At 39.3% G+C, this 19,403-nt stretch overlaps 1 protein-coding gene across 1 annotated transcript; it reads right to left on the bottom strand.

Annotated features, from left to right (window-relative positions):
• Positions 1-4,428: 4,428 nt before the first annotated feature.
• sult4a1 (sulfotransferase family 4A, member 1) lies at positions 4,429-19,135 on the bottom strand. Its single transcript, XM_003449756.4, has 7 exons — positions 18,781-19,135; positions 14,491-14,621; positions 13,797-13,877; positions 13,230-13,356; positions 13,021-13,115; positions 12,029-12,167; positions 4,429-7,384 (listed from the first exon to the last, which is right to left on the bottom strand). Exons 1-7 carry the CDS (start codon positions 18,947-18,949, stop codon positions 7,272-7,274), a joined length of 855 nt encoding a protein of 284 aa, XP_003449804.1. The 5' UTR covers positions 18,950-19,135; the 3' UTR covers positions 4,429-7,271.
• Positions 19,136-19,403: the final 268 nt, after the last annotated feature.

The raw sequence follows: 19,403 nt of genomic DNA, 5'->3' as shown, positions 1-19,403 counted from the left end.
GGATGCCTGGATGTTAACCTAATTGTTACACCTGGTAAAGCAGCAACACTTCCAATGATCCTCTCTGCTGTCCTCACTATCCGCTGCAGAGACTTCTTTTCAGACCCTCGCTGAAAAGAAGTCTCTGCAGTGGATAGTGAGGACAGCAGAGAGGATCGTTGGAAGCCCTCTCACATTCATCTCCCAACTCTATGACAGACACATCATTCGACATGCGAACAGCATAGTGAAGGACACTTTCCACCCCTCACATGCACTGTTCTCCCTCCTTCCATCTGGCAGATGGTTTTGCAGCATTAAAACTGTAACGACCAGACACTGCAAGAGCTTCTTCCCCCAAGCAGTCAGAGCCCTCAACTCACTACCACAAAAGGACTGATATACACATGCACCTTTACAAACACCTTACAATAGTCATCAAAAGACTCAAAAACAACAAAAACTACCACCTAAATTATATTATATTTGCATATTTTGCAATAATATCCTGACAATAACTTGAAACTGGTATTCAATACCTACTGCACATTCCACTTTGTATTGTCTCTGTCCTGTCTTTGTTTATCTTTGTTTATCGTACAGGTAATATTGTATAGTTAACATTATAGTATTGTATAGAATTGTATAGTTAGTAATTAGTACCTTTTTATCCCGTAATTTTTTCCGAAACTTTGCATGTTATTTATTTGTAATTCCTAGTTTTATATCTCTTGGAGATATATCCTTTATATATTTATAAAGGCACCATGGGGGGCTTAGGGTGAAACAGCATTTCGGTACACTGTATACTGTGTATACTACTGTATTGACAATAAAGCTCTTGAATCTTGAACACTGATCATTTTATTACAGATGAAAGAATTTACACAGTCTTTAACTCTCAGTGATGTTGCAGTGATCGTTTGACTTATGGACCTGCAGCGGAGTTTGGGCCCAGACACGGCTAATGACGTCACACTTAAAGACCGGATATAGAATCCTTACTAATTAGCATGGAAAGAGATCTCAACCATTATTCATTTAAATAAAAGCAACAAAAAAACTCCTCACTAACACAAATAATCCTTCCAAATCAGGATTTACAGTATAATTCTGGAACTGATTCTGCAATGTCTTGAAAATCATGGCTGAAAATGTGGGATTACAATTGTTTTTAAACTGTAGCATCCTAACATCCTAGTCCTGTACAAAAGTCTTGAGCCACTCCTTATTTCTTTATATTATGACAAGAAAATAGGAAATAGGTGTAATAATTTCCTGACACATGTAAACATAGTTGCAGTGGATTCACCATGCAGTGCCATATGTTGATACTTCCATCCATTTTGGGAAAATCCCCAAGACCGCTGGCTGAAATGCAGCCTCAAACCATCCATCAGTCTCCACTATGGTTTACAGATGACTGTAGACACTCACTGTCGTACCCCTCCTCTCACCTCCTCCATAGGTATTGATGATGATTTGAACCAAAAGTGTAGAATTTGCATTCATCGCTCCATCAGACCCACTACTACGGATTTTCAGTGTTATTCGTGTGTATGTTGGCATCCCGCTGTCATTTGCCTTTTCTTCTTCCTCTCTTTTTTTGTTTCCCTTCCCTAAGAATTGCTTCTTGTCACTCACCCGTTGACACCATTTCTGAAGAGGCGACGGAAAACAGTAGATGCATCGTACTTTTGAACGGACGCATCTATTGGGTCCTGCTATTTATTTATTTATTGTAGACAGTTTTGGAAGAGAAAATAAATTGGTCAGATGCAAGGACTGGACTGAAAATGAATGAAAACGCAACCAATGTCCAAATAAAACCTTTAAATGGTCTAAGGAAGGCCTGTTGCCCAAGACCACTTTAATTTGAATGAAGTCTGTCTCCTTGGAAATAAAAAATAAAGAAATCAGAGCCATTGAGTCATAATTATAAAATATTTTATGGGGGGGGGTTTTTTCATTCTATTTTTTCTTCACTAACCCTTGCTCATTCTATGCGAGCTCTAATTATCCCAAAAGGATCTCTTCCACAGGCACAAATACCAGGACACATAAAAATTGATCAATATTTAACAGAAAAGCTCCCACCCTAGTTCTCAATGTTGATTTTTGAAGAAGCAGTCGTTCGGCTGGGTTGTGGAGCTGCTTGTGGTATGTCGCTCCCTCAAGCACAAAGCGACTTCCACATCAAAATGTCACCAGCAACAACAGCTGCTGCTCCGGTGATAGTCCTTTAAAGTAAACTTTCCCCAACTCTCCTGAAAGCACACACATGCATTCACCCACAAAGTGTTTTTAATGAATAAGACAGTGAGTTGGGAGATGGGTAGGAGATGGAGGAATGTGAGGTTGGGTTTGTGCTAGTGTGTGTGATTGTGTATGTGTTTGGGAGGTGGCGGGGGGGACACAAAGAGCTGATATTATAGGAAGAAATCTGTGTGGGAAAGACAGGCAGTCAAACTGTCAGGCGTGAGCGCTGAGACGGAACAAAGAAGAACAGTGGAGACGATTACAGTGGCGAAGCAGAGTGACAGAGGCATGGTGCACACTGATGAAGATGAAGGGAGAACGGGAATTACTCCAGCACGCACAGATGCCAAATACACCAACAGAGACGCACACGCTCGATTGATCAATGCCAGAGAGGAGAAACATCCTGATACAAGGCCTCGTATTCTCATTAGGATGTGGATGCAGAGTAATGACTTAAAACCGCATACACACCACCCAAAAATATTAGCAACCTCTTTTATTGTCCAAAGGATTTTTTTATACCCTTATTTTTCGTAAACATCTGCAGGCTGCTGAGGGAAACATGAAATAAAACATAACACAAGGTAAGCCAGTGGGCTGTAGCAGAGGAAGAACTAGTGCCAGCTAATGCAACAGAGGTGAAACAAATACCGGCTGTTAGACTCACTTGTTGTCTGACCGGGCCACACAGCCACTCAGCCTCATTTATCAATGTCAGCTCCCTTTCAGATGCTTTAAAAAGCTTCTACTGCCATCTTCTGGAGGATGTCACACAAGACATTCCAACTTTGAAGACCCATCTTTGTCAGCCGTATCTTGAGGTTATATTAATTATTTAATTTAACTAAATAATAATAAATGCACATAATTAATAATTATATTTCACATTTCGAGAAAATCAAATAATCCACAAAAAATCACAATTTGAAGACCCAGTTGATATTGTTTTAAAGAGGTTAAAATATTCTTGTAAGGCTGATTTTAACTTTCTGATTTGCAGTTTCAAATATTTTAAGGCTGGATTTTGGTTACCCTATGATTCTGGAGGCTTCCCACGATGCACTGTGTGTTTCTTCTTCACTGACCTTTGTTCACTAATAATCGTTGGTTATTATTAATGTCTGGCTCTCCTCCACAGCCAGTGTCTTTGTCCTGTCTTGCTTCCCACACACTCAGCTGGTTGCAGCAGATGTCTCCAAACCTGGTTCTGCAGGAGGTTTCTTCCTGTTAAAAGGGAGTTTTTCTTTCCCACTGTCACCAAGTGCTTCTCATCTGATTTGGTTTTCAGTAATATTGTAGTATCTTTAACTTACCATATAAAGTGCCATCAGGCGACTGTTGTTGTTATTTGGCGCTATATAAATAAAATTGAACTGTTTTGTCTTGTTTTATAATTTCATGTGTGTTTATTTTTTTGCTTGTAAATAAAAAATTGATTGTAAAAATAAATCACAGCACCGCGATACAGTCTATAGTAATGTGATATCTTGTTCGGGTGTGAGGCATGTGGCATCCAGCAGTGAGATCTGCAACATCAAAAATGGTGGTAGAAGCATAACTTTAATGGGGGCAGGAGGTTAAAATGATTTTGACAGTTTTTATGTCCTGTTTACCACAGAAATGAAAATTTCGATAATGTGTTGCTGAGTTATGGGACTTGCTTTTGGAAAGAGTCAGCTTAACCTGCTGATGGTCTTTAGTAATGCTTGACAAGTTCCACCTTTACACTAACTTTTCACTGGCTAAGACTTGAACAGCAGTCATGATGGCTGATGTAACATCTATATATGTAATATTTACTTGGCAGTGAACATCAGAGCAGCAGCACAGGTCCACTGACAGCTGACACATGTGTAAGTAACACTTTACCAGAATTTACCACTTTTACCTATTGCCAATTTCCAATCACCATTTAAACTAACAAGCATTTTTAAACATGAACTGACCTTAAAATATACAAAAATGTCTGTTTAGAACCTAAAAGGCTCCATGCAGTCATTAGGAATAATGTGTCTCACAGTGCTTTCCAGATGTCTGTTGTCAGCCTCTTTTTTCAGAGCAAGAATTTCTGAGCAAACAACTGAGTAACTGATTCTTAATCCCCATTTGTCCAGTAACAATATTTTAAAACTAAACTTTTTTTTAATAAATTGCATTAAAGTAATTAAAATAAAGAATCCCCATCCATCGGATATCACATGAAGACATTACTTTATTAATAAACCAGCAAGCAAAGCATGTCAAATACAATAAAAGGATGTCCTGAAACAGAGACGGGCATGTATAAAAACCCAAAATAAAAAGATAAGTGGAGTTGGGCTTGCTAAAGCCTTGCCAATGGTTGTAAACAGTGTTACAGTAGGAAACAAGAACAATGAAAAAAACAAATGTGCAGAGTTGTGCTGAGGTTGTAGTGTACATCCACACAATAAAGACATTCACATGTGTCAAGTAGAGCGCAGGGACTAGTCTGCATGAAGTACTGCAGCAACAGAGGATGAGTAGGAGTAGAAGGTGCTGTACTGTTTGTAGGTGGTGCTCAGGTTGATTCCAGTCTGACTCCAGTTAGACAGTGGTGCTGTTGTGGCCCTACACTGGGTAGCAGAACACAGTTAATGCTGGTTATGGGTTAATATTCTGCCCACCTCTCTTAAACCTGACATTTCTGAGAAAAAAAACATTTTTACTGTTCACTGTGGTACAGACTTGATTCCCTTTGTGTTCCCTTGTTTGTAGAGAAAAAACTGGTTATATTTTGTGCGTATGTCGCAACAACTGGCCCCACGCATAAGGTCAAATGCGTGGGATAAGCAGGGGCCAGTAGGAATTTACGATGAGTCCAACAGATCTGTATCCCCAACACAGATTTTTGTGAAAGCTTAAAAGTAATTTAAAAAGAAATAATGCACTCTAAATGATCCTTATGCTTCAGCTCAGCTCTGGTGTATCAGCTCTGTCATCAGGATTTACCCCCCAGGTGACCCAACATCAACTACGAATCCTTCAAAACACGACATATGTCGTATGTGACCACCAGAGGGCCACATTCCATTACTTTCAGCCAAATGCGTGTAAACTGCTGATAACATAACTTCTTCTTTAAATCCAGTATTGCAATTATTTTATGTGATAAAAGCTATTTTAGATGAATTTGATGGCATAAATATCTATTTATGTCAATGTTTCCAGTTCTGACCCAACCACCACTGTGTGGATCTAGACACTAGCGAGTCAGTGAATTTGACGGGGCCCTGATGTACTCAGGTGACATGTTTGAAGATTAATAAGGCAGGTGTCCCTCTCCACATCTCATACACACTCACATCAGACGTGTCCAAATATTTGTAGCTGATGCAGAGCAGAGCCCTCTACTCGCCAAGCAGTTTTAAACTTTTATTAATCTAAAAGTAATTGTTGAACCAAATGTATGCTGACATCAGGATGGTTAATAGTTACACTGTAGTGAGTTTTACTACTTTTACCAGGACACCTGCTGCAAACACCCAGATTTCTGCCTTAATGACAAGTTATGCTTTCAAATTATATTACTGGAATGAAACTGTCTTTCACAGAAAAGTTGACATTGTTCTATAAATTAAGGCTTGTATTCCCCAGTGATGCAGAAAACATATGGTTTATTTGTTTTGAATCATGTTGAAATCATTGATATGCTTCTCCTGACTCGGCCTCAGTCCACCCTCAGATTTAGAAACATTACAGTTCTTTATATAAGAAAGCAAGGTGGCAGCTGCTGGCAGTGAGACGAGAACAACACTGGACTTTATTTATTTACAGAGCTCTTACTGGCAAACTTCATGGGAATATTGGATGTGTCTTTTTCTTTATATTTCAACTTCACACTATACTTGGTACCAAGACTGTTTAGTGATAAATCGATTATGGACATTTCCATCATACTTGCTTCTTTCAGATGCATTTTGTTTTATTCAGTTTCTATCTGTTATCATTTTATAGATAATTCAAGAGGTTTCTTTATATTATTTTTATGTTATGAGTGAAAGTAAATGTTTTCATGTGTGTTATAATCAGGGGGTCCTTGTAAAAGAGAGCCTGCTCTCAAAGCCTTCCCTGTTTAAATAAAGGTATTTTATATAGACCACAAATAAAAGATCTGACAGACTGCGTGATAAATATGTTTGCAGTAAAAACTGGTCAAAACAGTTTGTGTAATCTCAAAGTCATCGCTCATAGTGACAAACCAATGAAGAAGTTTTTTAGTGTTTTAGCTCATTGTTTTGTTTTTTTCTAACCCATTTCCTTGAGCGCCTATCGACTGTCCTCACATAGTCTGCCCGGCTTACCTACAAGTTGACGGCGAGCACTATTCGTCTACCTGATATTTTTCATCGTTATTTTAGCGGAGACCAAAACAGAGCTTATGTTTGTCAAATGGCCACAGCGATAAATGACTGTGGCTCCTGAATATTCTGGACTTATAGTAAACATACAACTCTTTGCTCATGACATGAGAAAATATCTCAGGGTCGTGTCCATAATGCTGCCAAACAGTTGGTGGTTCAAAGTATCGTTTTTTTCCTTCAACTAGTGCTGACTCGACATTGTTAGTGTTGTCCTTATAACATGACCCCAGGTTGGTGCTTTCCCTGTTCATTTCCAATGTTTTTCATCACATATATCTGCACACAGGTTAAATTCCTGTTATGAATGCATTCACCAAGACTTCGGTTCAGTGGCTGACCCTAATCTAGTCGATATATACTATAAACATACACAGCAGTTGCAGCATGCTGTGGAGGTAGGGGCTGAGGGAGATTTGGTTTAACTATTGATTAAGAAAATTCGGTAATCTCCACGACAGTGTGACTTCTGATTTCTGCTGACATGGGATTGCATATGTGAAAAGTCTTTTAGTGTGAGCTCACTGTTAGGTTGAACTATTGAACTTCATATTGACTGAGGGGAGATGTAGGAGCTTGGGTTTTGACAGGAAATGAGCTAGCGTAGATAAGTGAGTCGGGGGGCGATACGGAGAGATGGTCAGGCGTTCCTCACAGGCAGAAGTCAAAGGTCAGGTCGGACTTCCCCATCTTCTGTCTGTATACCGCATCAAACTTTTCATTCATAGACACTGTGAAGATGTCTTTCCACAGACCAACGCGACCTACAGGGAAATGGAGCGTAGTTAGGATTTTAATAAGCACTGTCTTTATTTGTGCTCAAAACACCAAAACTTATTGAGCGTATTTCTGCTGCAGACTGAATGCAGCCCGGCACGGCAGTGACTCACCAGCTGCAGTGTGTATGTGACAGATCAGACTGACTGTCAGCTCTCTAACCTATAGCAGATCAAACACCAGACTTCCTTAGACTAAAAGGAAAAAAAACAGATGGAAAAACATAGAACAAAAACAGATGACAGAAACTGTAAGTGAACATAAAAAACTAAATATACACATAAACAAAAATGATAACAAATAAGGAAACAAATGTAAAACACATGTACACTCATGTGAAAAACCATGTGCAGGGTGCACATAGTTTTTCTGTTTCTGTAGGAATTAAGTAGCTTCAGAAAGCACAATTACAAAATGGCTTGTTTGAAAGAAGCCTATTCTCTCTAAAAAGAATCTGACCGCATTTGCAAAGCTCTCTCCAAACAAAGGACAAGAGATCTGGAACAACGTCCTTTGGACAGAAGAGACCAAGTGGAAATCCTCCAAGCATAGCAGTGGAGAGGTGATGATTGGGTTTGTTATGCAGCTACAGCACCTGGACTTGTTGCAGTCACCGTGTAGACTTATTGTAGAGTCAAATGTGAGGTTGACAGCTAGAGCGGGGCCAAAACTGGGTCATGCAACATGAAAATGACTGGAACAGAAAAGAGTCAAGGTCTTGCAATAGCCCAGTCAAAGTCCACATCTCAAATTGATTGTGGAAGTACCTTAAGATAGCTATGCATAAACACAGTTCCTCCAACCTCAATGAACTGAAACAATGACATGAGGGAGTAGGCCAAATTTCCTCAACTATTGAAGGGACTGGAGGTCACACAGAAAACAGGGGACACTTCAAGTTACTGCTGCTAAAAACAGTCATGATAGATATAAATCATTCTTTTCTTTTTCATATCACTGTACATGAAACTCATGAAAGGTTCAATCAAAACAAACACAGTCACATCCTACACAACACTCCAGTATTAAAATACAGTCTGCAGTGAAGGTTCAGACACACTGGTGCTATAATGTTTTCATCAAAATAATGCATTATATAATAATCCAAAAATGTTCAATCACATAGTCATCTGTTCTTCTGATCTTTTTTGCTAAAATGTTCAAAAAAGTCATCCAGGTAACTTTGGCACAACTCTCATTTTTAATTTAACCAAAACAAATGAACTTAAATTAACACCATAACTAATTTAACTATAACTTGGCTCTGTTTTCAAACCATCGTCATTCCTACAGTTGAATCACATCATCTTGTTTTCTTCTGTGATAATTTTGATAAAGTTAAGCTTTAAATTCTTGGGTCCCAGTCACACAGACCTGGAGATCATTTGGTGACCACATGGAACTGATTAAAAAATGAAATTCCCCTACCAGCTGCAATGTGTTGCTAGCAGTTGCTGTGATTGATTGTTGAGCTCCAGTCACAGAGCCTTGGTAGCTATCACCTATATCTGTCATAGAAGACACTGACTGACCCACAAGCACACACTAACTACCTGCTATGTGATTATGAAACTATGTAGTGTGTGAGGCAAACCGGAAACATCTATCGATGAGAGCTGTACTCATTTAAATGCCAGTATTAGCATTGTTAGCAGGCTCCTGTTCGTGTGTATCTCTCTTTGAAACCATATTTTTAATATTTGGTCATATTGAGAAAACACCAAACCTTTAAAATAACTATCTTAACATCAGCACTTGATGTGCATTAATAAACCAAGCTCCGCCCCTTTTATTTTCCATGAGAGGAATTAAGATTTTTCTCAAATGTATATGTTTTTCACAGAACTTGTCTTTTCATTAATCAAAGAATTTCCCATTCACTTGTTTAAAACCCAGTATATAAATAATTAAACATAGTATTTGCCTCTTAAATGCTAGCTTTCAATGTTAACATTTACTGATCAGAGCTGTAGACCTGATGGAGCGATCAGCCCATTTTAAATAATAAATTCACAGTTAGCTTAATCATTTACAGTTCAGTTGTCAGTTTAAGAGAATTTCATACAGTAAAGTTAATAAAGATGAAGCGAGTGATCAAAGCTCTCATTGTGATAACAAGGGTCACATTTAATAACACTCTTCTTATGGCATCAAAAACCTGCTTTCAGGGTTTGTGAACATCATGGGACATTTCCAAACCTGCACCCATAGAAGTGTAAAGTTCTTTGGGTGATTTACAAACATTGTGCTCATTTATGTAGACGCAGTCAGCTAATTTCACTAATTACCAAGAGCAGCACAGAATAGAGGCTCAAAGATGAACACAATGAATAAAGGGGTAATTAATGCCCTAACTTAAATCATACCATGTGCGATTTTTACACTGGTGTCTTTATGAAAACACATTTAAGATAAATGAGAATCATTATGGTTCTCTGTAAAGGTGAACTCCTCTGTTAGGGGGGCTGTGTGAGGTCCTGAGGACTGAGACTCAGGTGGAGTGCAGGGTTTATCCTAAACTCTGTGTAACACCTGCCCTTTGCTATGTGAAGACCTACTGTCAAGTCCCGAGTCGTATGTGTTATAAATCACTGACTACATGAGTTAAAGTAGTGTTGTGCACCAAGAGCTTTGACTGACTGAATTACTAAGAAACTAATGTTAAGTAGCCTTGTGCTAACCTGTAGTGTAAAGTATTGACTATGACACTGCGTGATGATCTAAACTCCTGAAACAGAAAGGTGTTTCTCTTCATAAAGTCCCAATCTCATTGTAATGTCATTATAGTTTACATAAGGAACAACTTAGGTGTGTATGTATTTAGCTTGTATCAGATTATTAGTCCAGCTGTAAGATATATTATTAGTATTAGGTAAATTTGCATGACCTACTTAAGCTTTTGCTCTGTTTACTACAGGTCAGTGACCTGAGACTGGACTGCATACACAAACTCTTGCAACATAACTATCATCTCTAGGGACATTAATAACTAACCAACACAAATCAATTTAGTTATCCCCCCTTAAAAAATGTTGTCTATAAGCTCAGTGTACATTAAATAATCTATGGTGTGTTTGACTTTAGGAAATGTGTAATTTGCAATGCTACACATTTCCTTTGCAGCGGTAGAGAGTTATAGTCAGAGATTTAAGTGTTGTCTCAGTTTGTCTGCACTAGTTTGTATTGAATTTGACCCCAAATATGATTAGCTTTGATTATTTGCATCTTGGCCTCTGTCAGCTACACATCTCTGAGTCGGAACAGAATGAAAAACAATGAAACTGCTACAAACAAAAAAGTTTGAACACACCTACATGGAGCATTCAGAAATCGAACTACACAATATTGTAGTATCACCACAAGATATTTGCTCAGTTAACAAGGAGGTAAGCACTGTAAGAAACTAACAACTCTCAGCAAACAGCTCAGAGCAAAGGGCCAAAAAGATCTGACCCGGCTGCTACTTTCTTTAGTAGCATTAAGTAGCATTAAAGGGCAGTGATTTTGAAAGAGAAGCTGCTATATAATTAACTTTTCACTGACGTGAGCAACACATAAAATTCCATTCTCCTCCACTGCTTTGGGCATTTGGCAATCCTACCACGATGAGCTTACCCAATCTTCTACCAGGAACTGCATTTGTTACACTTATTCATGGAAATGTAAAGTGGGCAATGTCCTGGAAGATTTGTGTTTTCCTGGGACTCTTTCTTGTTTGCAGCATTTGTTTGAATTTGTTCTTCTGTGTTCTTCACCGGTAGGAAGTCATTAAATTGTCTCTTATACTCTCCTTATGTTTTAGGCACTGAGACATATAATTATATCATGAACATTTCAGTAGGATATAATGTGATATTTCACACTTCTTACTACACACAAACATAATGTAAACAATGGGAGGGATTGCTTTAGGTTTAGTAACTGTCCCAAGTGTACTTCTCAGAGCAGCAGCGCCAATCTTCACAGTAGAGTCTGATTCTCCTGCACTCTGTTCCTCTGCATACTCACAGAGATATCAGTGGGGGTGGAATGGACCCTTTGGTGGGTCATTTCTGGCCTATAGTCTGTGAACCCCTGTTCTAAGATGTTACACAGCCACCATTAGCTGGGACATATTACAGTTTCTTCCTCTGTGCTTGGATTTTCTAAACCAGCAAGTATGTCCTGTTTTTATATTGGTATTTATGTGTTACCCTTAGCCCCACTTGAAAAACAGTTCATAATATTACAAATAATAGATACAAATATAACATCTATCAGACACATTTCATTTTCTCCTGATTAATCAACTAACTAATTGCATCAAATATGGTCCGTGGTATCCGTGGTACAGAGGACCCAAGAAGATTGTGTTGCAGTATTTGTGAGTGCATTGAATTGCTTTATTAGTCTGTAACTACTTGTGTTTGTTTGTTGCACCCATACAGTTTATGGAGACAACTTGTGAATATAGCTTCTCTAGTGTTAGCTCTTAAATTAGCACAGCTCCCTCTGCTCAGAGTGGAGAGTCCTAACCCTATGGGTGATGTCTCAGTCGGTATGTGCATGTTTTATGCTGTCTATGCCCAGAACAAAATAAGCCAACTTAGCAGATGAAAGGGACTGAGCTTTTCCTTTCCTCTCCCGCTCACCTCTGCACATGGACAGTGCCTCTGAGTTGCAGCACTGCTCAATGAGCTGGTTGCAGCTCTCCACCATGCCCTCCAGCTGAGCCTTGTCACAGGAAACACCCAGGAAACGTGCCAGTTGCTCCACTAATGTCCCCAGATCCTGAAGAGAAGAGGAAGAAAAAATCTATGAAAGCAAATGTAACAAACAAACACAGAGAAAATGTTTTGTTGTTAAAACAACGCTCATGTGTGATTCTGCTTTCTTAATCATGGCTAGAGAAAAAGTGTCCACACATTCATTCTGGAGATTCGTTGTTAAACTTTTGTTTTTTTGTTTTTGATTTTTTGTTTGGTTTTTTTTACATTTTGTTCTTAGTCAGTCTGTTGCATTGTGTTTGGTTAGGCTTAGCCTAAACAGGGCCATCTCAGAAACTCTCTGTTTCGATACAGGCTGAAAATTTTCACCCTATGTAAGAAAAAAAAAAAAGGCATAACAATAGAGCATAAAAAAGAGCATACATGTCAAATAGATAACAAAATAATGTGAAATATCAAAAAACTTATTATAGAAACACATTTCTATTAAAATGAGTGCTGTCAGCGTTAATCTCGTTAAAATGACGTTAACGCCATAACTACATTAACGCGGCGAATCTCCGTTAGCGTGGGGCTGCACAGCCTTAACGCATTAGCACGGTTAGCTCGTTAACGCGTTAGCGCCATCCATATTTTTGGTTTAGTTGGAAATATTCAGTGCTTCTTGATTTTTAATCGATTGAGTTCCTTAGTCAAACTACTAAGAGGGCAAAAACTATGTTCAAGGCCAGAATTCCTCCTCAGAAAATCCAGGCAGCATAGGAGCAATTTCCCCCTAATTTACTGCCAAAGATACACACAAAATTCAGTAAAGTCATCTGTCAGGGGCAGACAGCTGGGTGTAAGTTTCCATAATTTTAAAAACATGAACTAGCAAAAAGATGCTAAAAGTGCACAGGAAGCAGTTGTGATATTACCTTATACATGTCTTCATATTTCAAGAAAAGGACATTAGAATCCATACGGTGTTCCCAAAATTCCTGAACATGTTCAAACCAGGAACCATATCCCACTATAGAGGAAAAGTATCAATCAGCGAGATACAGGGACTCGACAAAACAGGACAGGGCTTCTATGGAGTGGATTACATGAAATGTCCAAATCTTCTATTAATCTATATACTCACGTTTATCATTCATGAAGCGCCGGCAGAATTCCTGGAAGGTTCCCCGGTAGCTCATAGTCCTGAGAGAGCGGTGAAACTGGTAGTAGGATACCACCAAATCCTTAGGGTTTCGAGCCATGTAGATCACCTGGAAGAGGCCAACAACAGTACTCGCTGTAAATGGGAAGTATCACGCCAAGGCATGTAACAGACACGCTGGTCCACCGTGTCCATCTCATGGACAGAAGCTGCATTACCAGCAGTGGGAGATAATATATTTAAAGTCTGTATTGAGCAAAAGACGTATGATGTACATTTCAGGGTCCTTAAACGTCAGAAACGATAAAGCTAGGCAGCTAAAACGTATCTACATGTAAAAGTGTTAATAATGTCTAAACACTTTCCTGTGATTATTTTCATGTTGGCTTGAAATGGAATTTCTCCATCTGATGTTTTACTGCAACTCCTGCATGTGTGCACATTTACTGGGTTGATATATTACCTCTGTGCTTTAGTGAAATAAAAACGACTGTTGAATCTCCCTGTTTACTTGTTGATTTGATGAACTCAGCCTCTTAGAGAACTAACCTTAGCCTCTCCATTGTGCATGGCTGTAGGGAGGAATCGATAGGGAAGATGGCTTTTGATCAAACGAGGTGACGTCAGCTCCTGTGGAAAGACAAACACCGTCAATCTGCGGTTAACTATTCCCATCATATCCTACAGAAAACTTGTGCAACTCTGTACATTTGTCCAAGAAATCTGTAGCTACGACACGACTAAGTGTTTGAGTTTTAGCCAGTAGAGTGTCTCATATAACATTTTTCTCCCTCGTAAATGACCCTGGAAGAGGTCCTACAGTAGTTCCTCCAATAAAAATCTTACTAACACCAGATGAGGTCATTGTTATTGGTGATGAAACAAAAACAAACCAAACAGCAGCCTAGTAGACAAGATTTTTAACTTTCAAGTGTCCATTTGGAGTCTCAGCTCAGTTAAAACAGTCTATCTGGGAGGTAAAAGTGGGGTTTCATTTGCAGTAATGCAATTTTCAAACTTTTGGTAGTTATTTGATGATTTTGCTTTGTATTATCTTTTCTAAATTATCTGCATTCATAAGCAGTGATGGGTGCACATAACAGTAAGTCCATTAACATGGCTACAGTGGAAGGCCAAGTTAGTAGACTAGATTTTGCATTGTTTTGCCAGATCAAATAACTCGTCTGCTGCCTTGGTTAAGGTGCTGAGTGTGTGCTACTGTGATGTCAGCGACTCACTCTACCTGTATGATGTCCAGCCCAGGTTGCGGGTATTCTAAAACAGGCAGCTGTTCATCAATGTTCATAAGGCCAATCTCATCAGGGTCCGCTCCCTGACTCACTAGATACACGACTTCCTGAAGTAGACTGGTGCCTGCAATGACAAAAAAGACAATTCGGGGAACAATGACAAAAGTCAAACTGCAGCATGAAACAGTGAAAGTTGCTGGATCCACAGTTGATGAGCTTGGATTAATTCAAACTAACTGTTGCCTAAAGACAGAGGTGGCAAATGTCTTCGTGCTGCAGCACAGAACACCCAAACACTGTCTGAGGTCTTAATTCAGCCATGGGAACTCAGTGAGTCAAATGTAAAAGTGTGTGCGTCGCTAAAAGACATCTTACTGTTTCCACTTTTTCAGTCACCCTAATCAATTACACTGTAACCATTTAATCACTAGTTACAAAACATGACCCTTCTCACATTATTAATGTCTTATTTGTTGCCAGTCCAAAGATTTATGGGCAGTCTGGCTCGTTTGGTTTGCAGATATGCTTTGATGTGTCAGTCCAATCTGACATCCTATGGTGCACTCTGATAGGCTGCTGCAGATCACACCATGTGAAACTTGAAGGACACCTCTCCATTAAACTATGGAAAAAGTCAGCATTTTAACACAGTGCGATCAATTTATCCCAGCTTGTTTCTTAATAACTTAAAGGCTTGCCAGTGTTCTACATTACAGGGTGATATGAATATATGAATATGACTCCTCACACTTAGAGAAAAATTAAGTGAATAACCTCAAGTTAGCCACATACTGGCTTTGAAACCTCATAAACTGCATAAGAAAGTTTTCCAGTAAAAGCTTTCTCGTTCTAAAAGAAAACTTTTATAACACATTAGTATCAGTTATGGAGTGTGTTTCACTCCTGAAAGGGTTCAGTTGTATTTGATAGATGAAAAAAATCATTTGCAGCTTACAACTAAAAGTTAAAAAAAAAAAAAAAAACTCTACCAGGGGCCTGGGATACAAAGATGAACAGAGAACACTGTTTATAATAACTCTGAGTCTCAAATGATGGATGATTTTTACTTGTATTCAATTGCACAACAGTTTGGGGTCATTTTGAAAATCTCTTTTTTCTTAAAGTACAAAAGAATCACTTTTTTCATCTAATTTAGCAACAAAGAATGAAAATAATTTGTCAGAAATTCTAGAGATTCTGCAAAAAAATCATAAAGAACTCATTTTTATGGAAAGCATTAATTTGCCTGCACAGAGTGGATAGATCAACCTCAGCTTGAATGCAGATCATGACACATTAAACAAGATAAACTAATATAAAATGATTTTGTTAACTGAAACAGTAAGTCTTGGTGAAAGATGAAAACTGGAGCCCATCATGTGACTGGATTGCACCAGCAGCAATGGCAATGAGTTCATTATCAAACTGGATCTCCATTCTATGATGTCATTCTATCATGCTGTGATAACTGGTAACCAGGACGGATTACCAGTTTTTAGTACAATGTGTTTAACGGTTGAGCATGTAAGCAGCATAAGTGCTTAATGTTTCAGTCACATATCTGCTGTGACTGAAACATTAGAAACTGCTTGGAGCAAATACTTCATGCACACAGGCGCCTATCAGGCACCTTATTGTCTGCACCTGGGGTACCAGAAGCTTAAAACAAGAGTCAAAAGCAGAATAAGCTGTTTGTCATTGCCAGAGAAGATCTGACAAGCTTTTCATAGGCACAACTCACGTACTCAACTTTGTATTTTTCTTGCAAATGTTGCACAATTTGGGGGGAAATAAACAGGCTCTCCAATGCCAAGAAGCATTGTGCTGAGTTTGTGTTATATTATGCTTGCATTTATATCTGTTTCTTTATTCTGGGTGTATTTTTGTTAAATTTTGATCCAGATCAGTAGCAGTTTTGAATTTAAATACATCACAATGCGTATTTCATACCTCCTTCCTAGTAAAAAAAAGTCCTTGTCTTTATTTCAAATTCTTCACTTGATTGTAAGTGAACATATGGAACGTATGGTTAGCATATGGATATTATGTTTGGAAGTTTCACTCATCATATGTTTAATATGAGACTTTGATACTGGATTCCCATAAAGCTGATGGAAATGCTAGAGACAGATTAAATAAAGAAAGACCAAATCAATGTAGCAGAAACTGAGATAGAGTTTCTAAATGGATGGAGCATACAGCTGCAGGATACTCGGGAGCACATTGCAGACTCTCCCAGCCCACTTCTTTCAAACTCTGTTGGTTTTCCAGTCTTTCTAACTCCTTTAACCATGTGTTAATTTTTACCTAAAGTTACCTAACGCATGTTTTAAGGAAAATGAACAGTTATGGCTGAAAGACAGTTGTGGTTTGAAAAGGGGAAACAAATCCCTGATAAAAGTTCAATATGTTTGTGGAGCCAGACCTCCTGGTTACACTAACTTCATGGATCTATAACAGTGCAAGGATACAGTATGACACATGAAACAGACCTAAGTAATATCATATCGCTCACCCCCTCCCTTTGGTTTATGGAATGCTGCTAATCCTATTGGCTAAAATGGTCACATGTAAGCCAATGGCATCATAGCTCTGCAGCACCCCAGCCATGTGGCCTGACATGTGCTTTCTTTCTCCTATGCACCAAAGGACTACAGATATATAAAGCTTGTTTAAGCTTAAAAAGATTGCTTGGATGCACAAAGTTGTAACTGGTTAAAATGAATATTTGCAGAATATTGCAGAGAACCTCGGGAGACCCTCTGCATGCCAAGGACACCAAGTTCAGCTCAAACATGCACTGTTTTGGTGTACAAATGTGAGGGGTCATTCCCGATCCTGCTGTGATAAACTTATGAAAGGGATCATTCTTGGCATCTGTGACTGCTGTTCCCAATAATTTTAGCTCTGGTGACCTTATCAAATGTCACTGGCTCTAATCCAGGGGGGAAAAAGCACTACTGTGAAATAACACCAGTGTTCTCCGGAGATTTCTGAGTCTGTGCTTTAATTCTTAACTAATATGTGAGTGTGTTGGGTTAACCAAAATAGAGCAGTAGCAAGATCTGAGAAGACATCTGTGTCAAGTGCCTCTGTGGCTTATAGCTATCTGTAACACTCTTCTATGCATGAATCTTTCCAGATGTACACTGTAGGTGTGTATAGGGTGGTTAAAGCAGCAAAACAAAATGAAAACCACCCCTTTTAACATGTCATTGGTCCAGAGTCCCGTTAATCGTACATTATTACATTTTATTATAATACATTATATTATTATAGCTGAAGCTAATTATCTTTATGTAAGTAAGTCTTATGTTGTTTATGATGTTTCACACACTTTAATGAAGGTGTAATAAAGCAACAGTTATGATCCCAAAGTATTATATATACAATTCTGCATAATAAGTACATTAATTTTAGGTAGTAAAACTATATTTTGCTTATAAAACCTTATATTAAATTAAACCAATACTAAGTAAAATTCGATTTTTACTTAAGTAAAGGTTCTGCTTCATTGGCAAATGCATTTATGATCAGATATTCTGATTCCTTTGGGCCCCATCAACCACCCTGTGCCAAAAACTTTCAAAATATCCCCAATGGTCACCACCCCGTCCATTGGGTTGCTTTCCTCTGCTGTGCTATATAGAAATGCAACTAAACTCTGAATATTCAAACTCCTTCTGGCCTTCTGCAAGCACTGCTCCAGCTGCCCACCACCTGTCACATGACCGGACCCACCCAGCGCACAGCAGGGCACGATGCATGCAGCAGCGCTGCGCAAAGACACTCTGAGGATAGATGTAAACACCAACTTCTAGAAGTGCTCATGCGAGTGAGGTGGATGATGAAGGCCACAGTAGTTGTGGAGGCTGCACTGATGTGCTTCAGCCAGCCATTAATCGATCTAATCAGTCTGACTCATTCATTTGCTGGTATTTGATTATGAAGTACGGGCTGCTGCTGCTACGTGTGCATGCTTGATAGAGGCCTATAAAAAGTAGTACTACTGCACAAGCATCATAAACAGATATCGTCATCCACCCACTGCTATTAAGTGAACGGATTTGCAATTCTCACGATATCGTGATACCTGCGTGCTACGCAAAATGAACCCTGTGACTGATATTAGATACGGGCTACCTGTGTATTCGTGTTTTATTCGTGTTGTTAAACTTTAATAATAACAAGAGAGGCCTGCAGAAACTGCTGCAGTAGCAAACAGCAAGAAATGCGAAGCCACGAAGACACTCGTGCACAGGGTGATGTGGTGGCTCGTTTACCTGACTTTGGGTACGTGACAATCCATATGTCGCTACTTCTAAGGGAGAAGTTGGCGATCTCCTCCATCTTTCCTCTGCAGAAGGGCGGCAGCCGCACTCCATCAAACTCGAAGTATTTGCTCTCAAACTCAATCGGCGTGCTCGGCGTATCTGCCTCGCTCTCGGCCATCGTCGAAACGAGCCGCCAGTGCAGGAAAAAGAAAACGCGCACACCCACGTGAACAGCTTTGTGTACGTGTGGTTTGATGAATTTAAAGGTAAGAAGATGATGACCGTGATGAGGTTGCTTGAAACAGCGCTGCTTTGCGTCGGGATGCTGTGGCTCGCGGCAGAGGGCGGAGGAGTTGACCCTCAGCCAATGGCGTAACAGAGAAGTGATGTAATACGCGTGCATGAGAACCAGCATCAGGACCACTCAGCAGGCACGAGGATGCGCGCGCCCTGCAGAAGCAGGAAGGATGTTTCCAAACTTGTTCACAGACAAAACAGAACTATTGGGCTATGAGGCCGGTGATAATGGCTGCATGTTGTGTTGAAACAGCGTGACTTCGGGTGCAGATTGCATGGAGCCAAACATAAAAAAGAAAACCTGCTCCAGACCGCAGTGACCTGAGACTGGTGCA

The sequence above is a fragment of the Oreochromis niloticus genome, linkage group LG17, assembly GCF_001858045.2.
Source record: "Oreochromis niloticus isolate F11D_XX linkage group LG17, O_niloticus_UMD_NMBU, whole genome shotgun sequence".
Taxonomy (NCBI): domain Eukaryota; kingdom Metazoa; phylum Chordata; class Actinopteri; order Cichliformes; family Cichlidae; genus Oreochromis; species Oreochromis niloticus.
Note: the sequence above shows the minus strand (reverse complement) of the source record. Positions and strands in the feature narration are given on the sequence as shown.

Coding starts and splice junctions, on each gene's coding strand:
- sult4a1 (XM_003449756.4), bottom strand. CDS start 18,949: ATGGCCGAGAGCGAGGCAGATACGCCGAGCACGCCGATTGAGTTTGAG. Junction 13,357..13,796: donor TGCACAATGGAGAGGCTAAG/GTTAGTTCTCTA, acceptor GGCCTCTTCCAG/GTGATCTACATGGCTCGAAA. Junction 12,168..13,020: donor AATATGAAGACATGTATAAG/GTAATATCACAA, acceptor TCTTCTCTTCAG/GATCTGGGGACATTAGTGGA.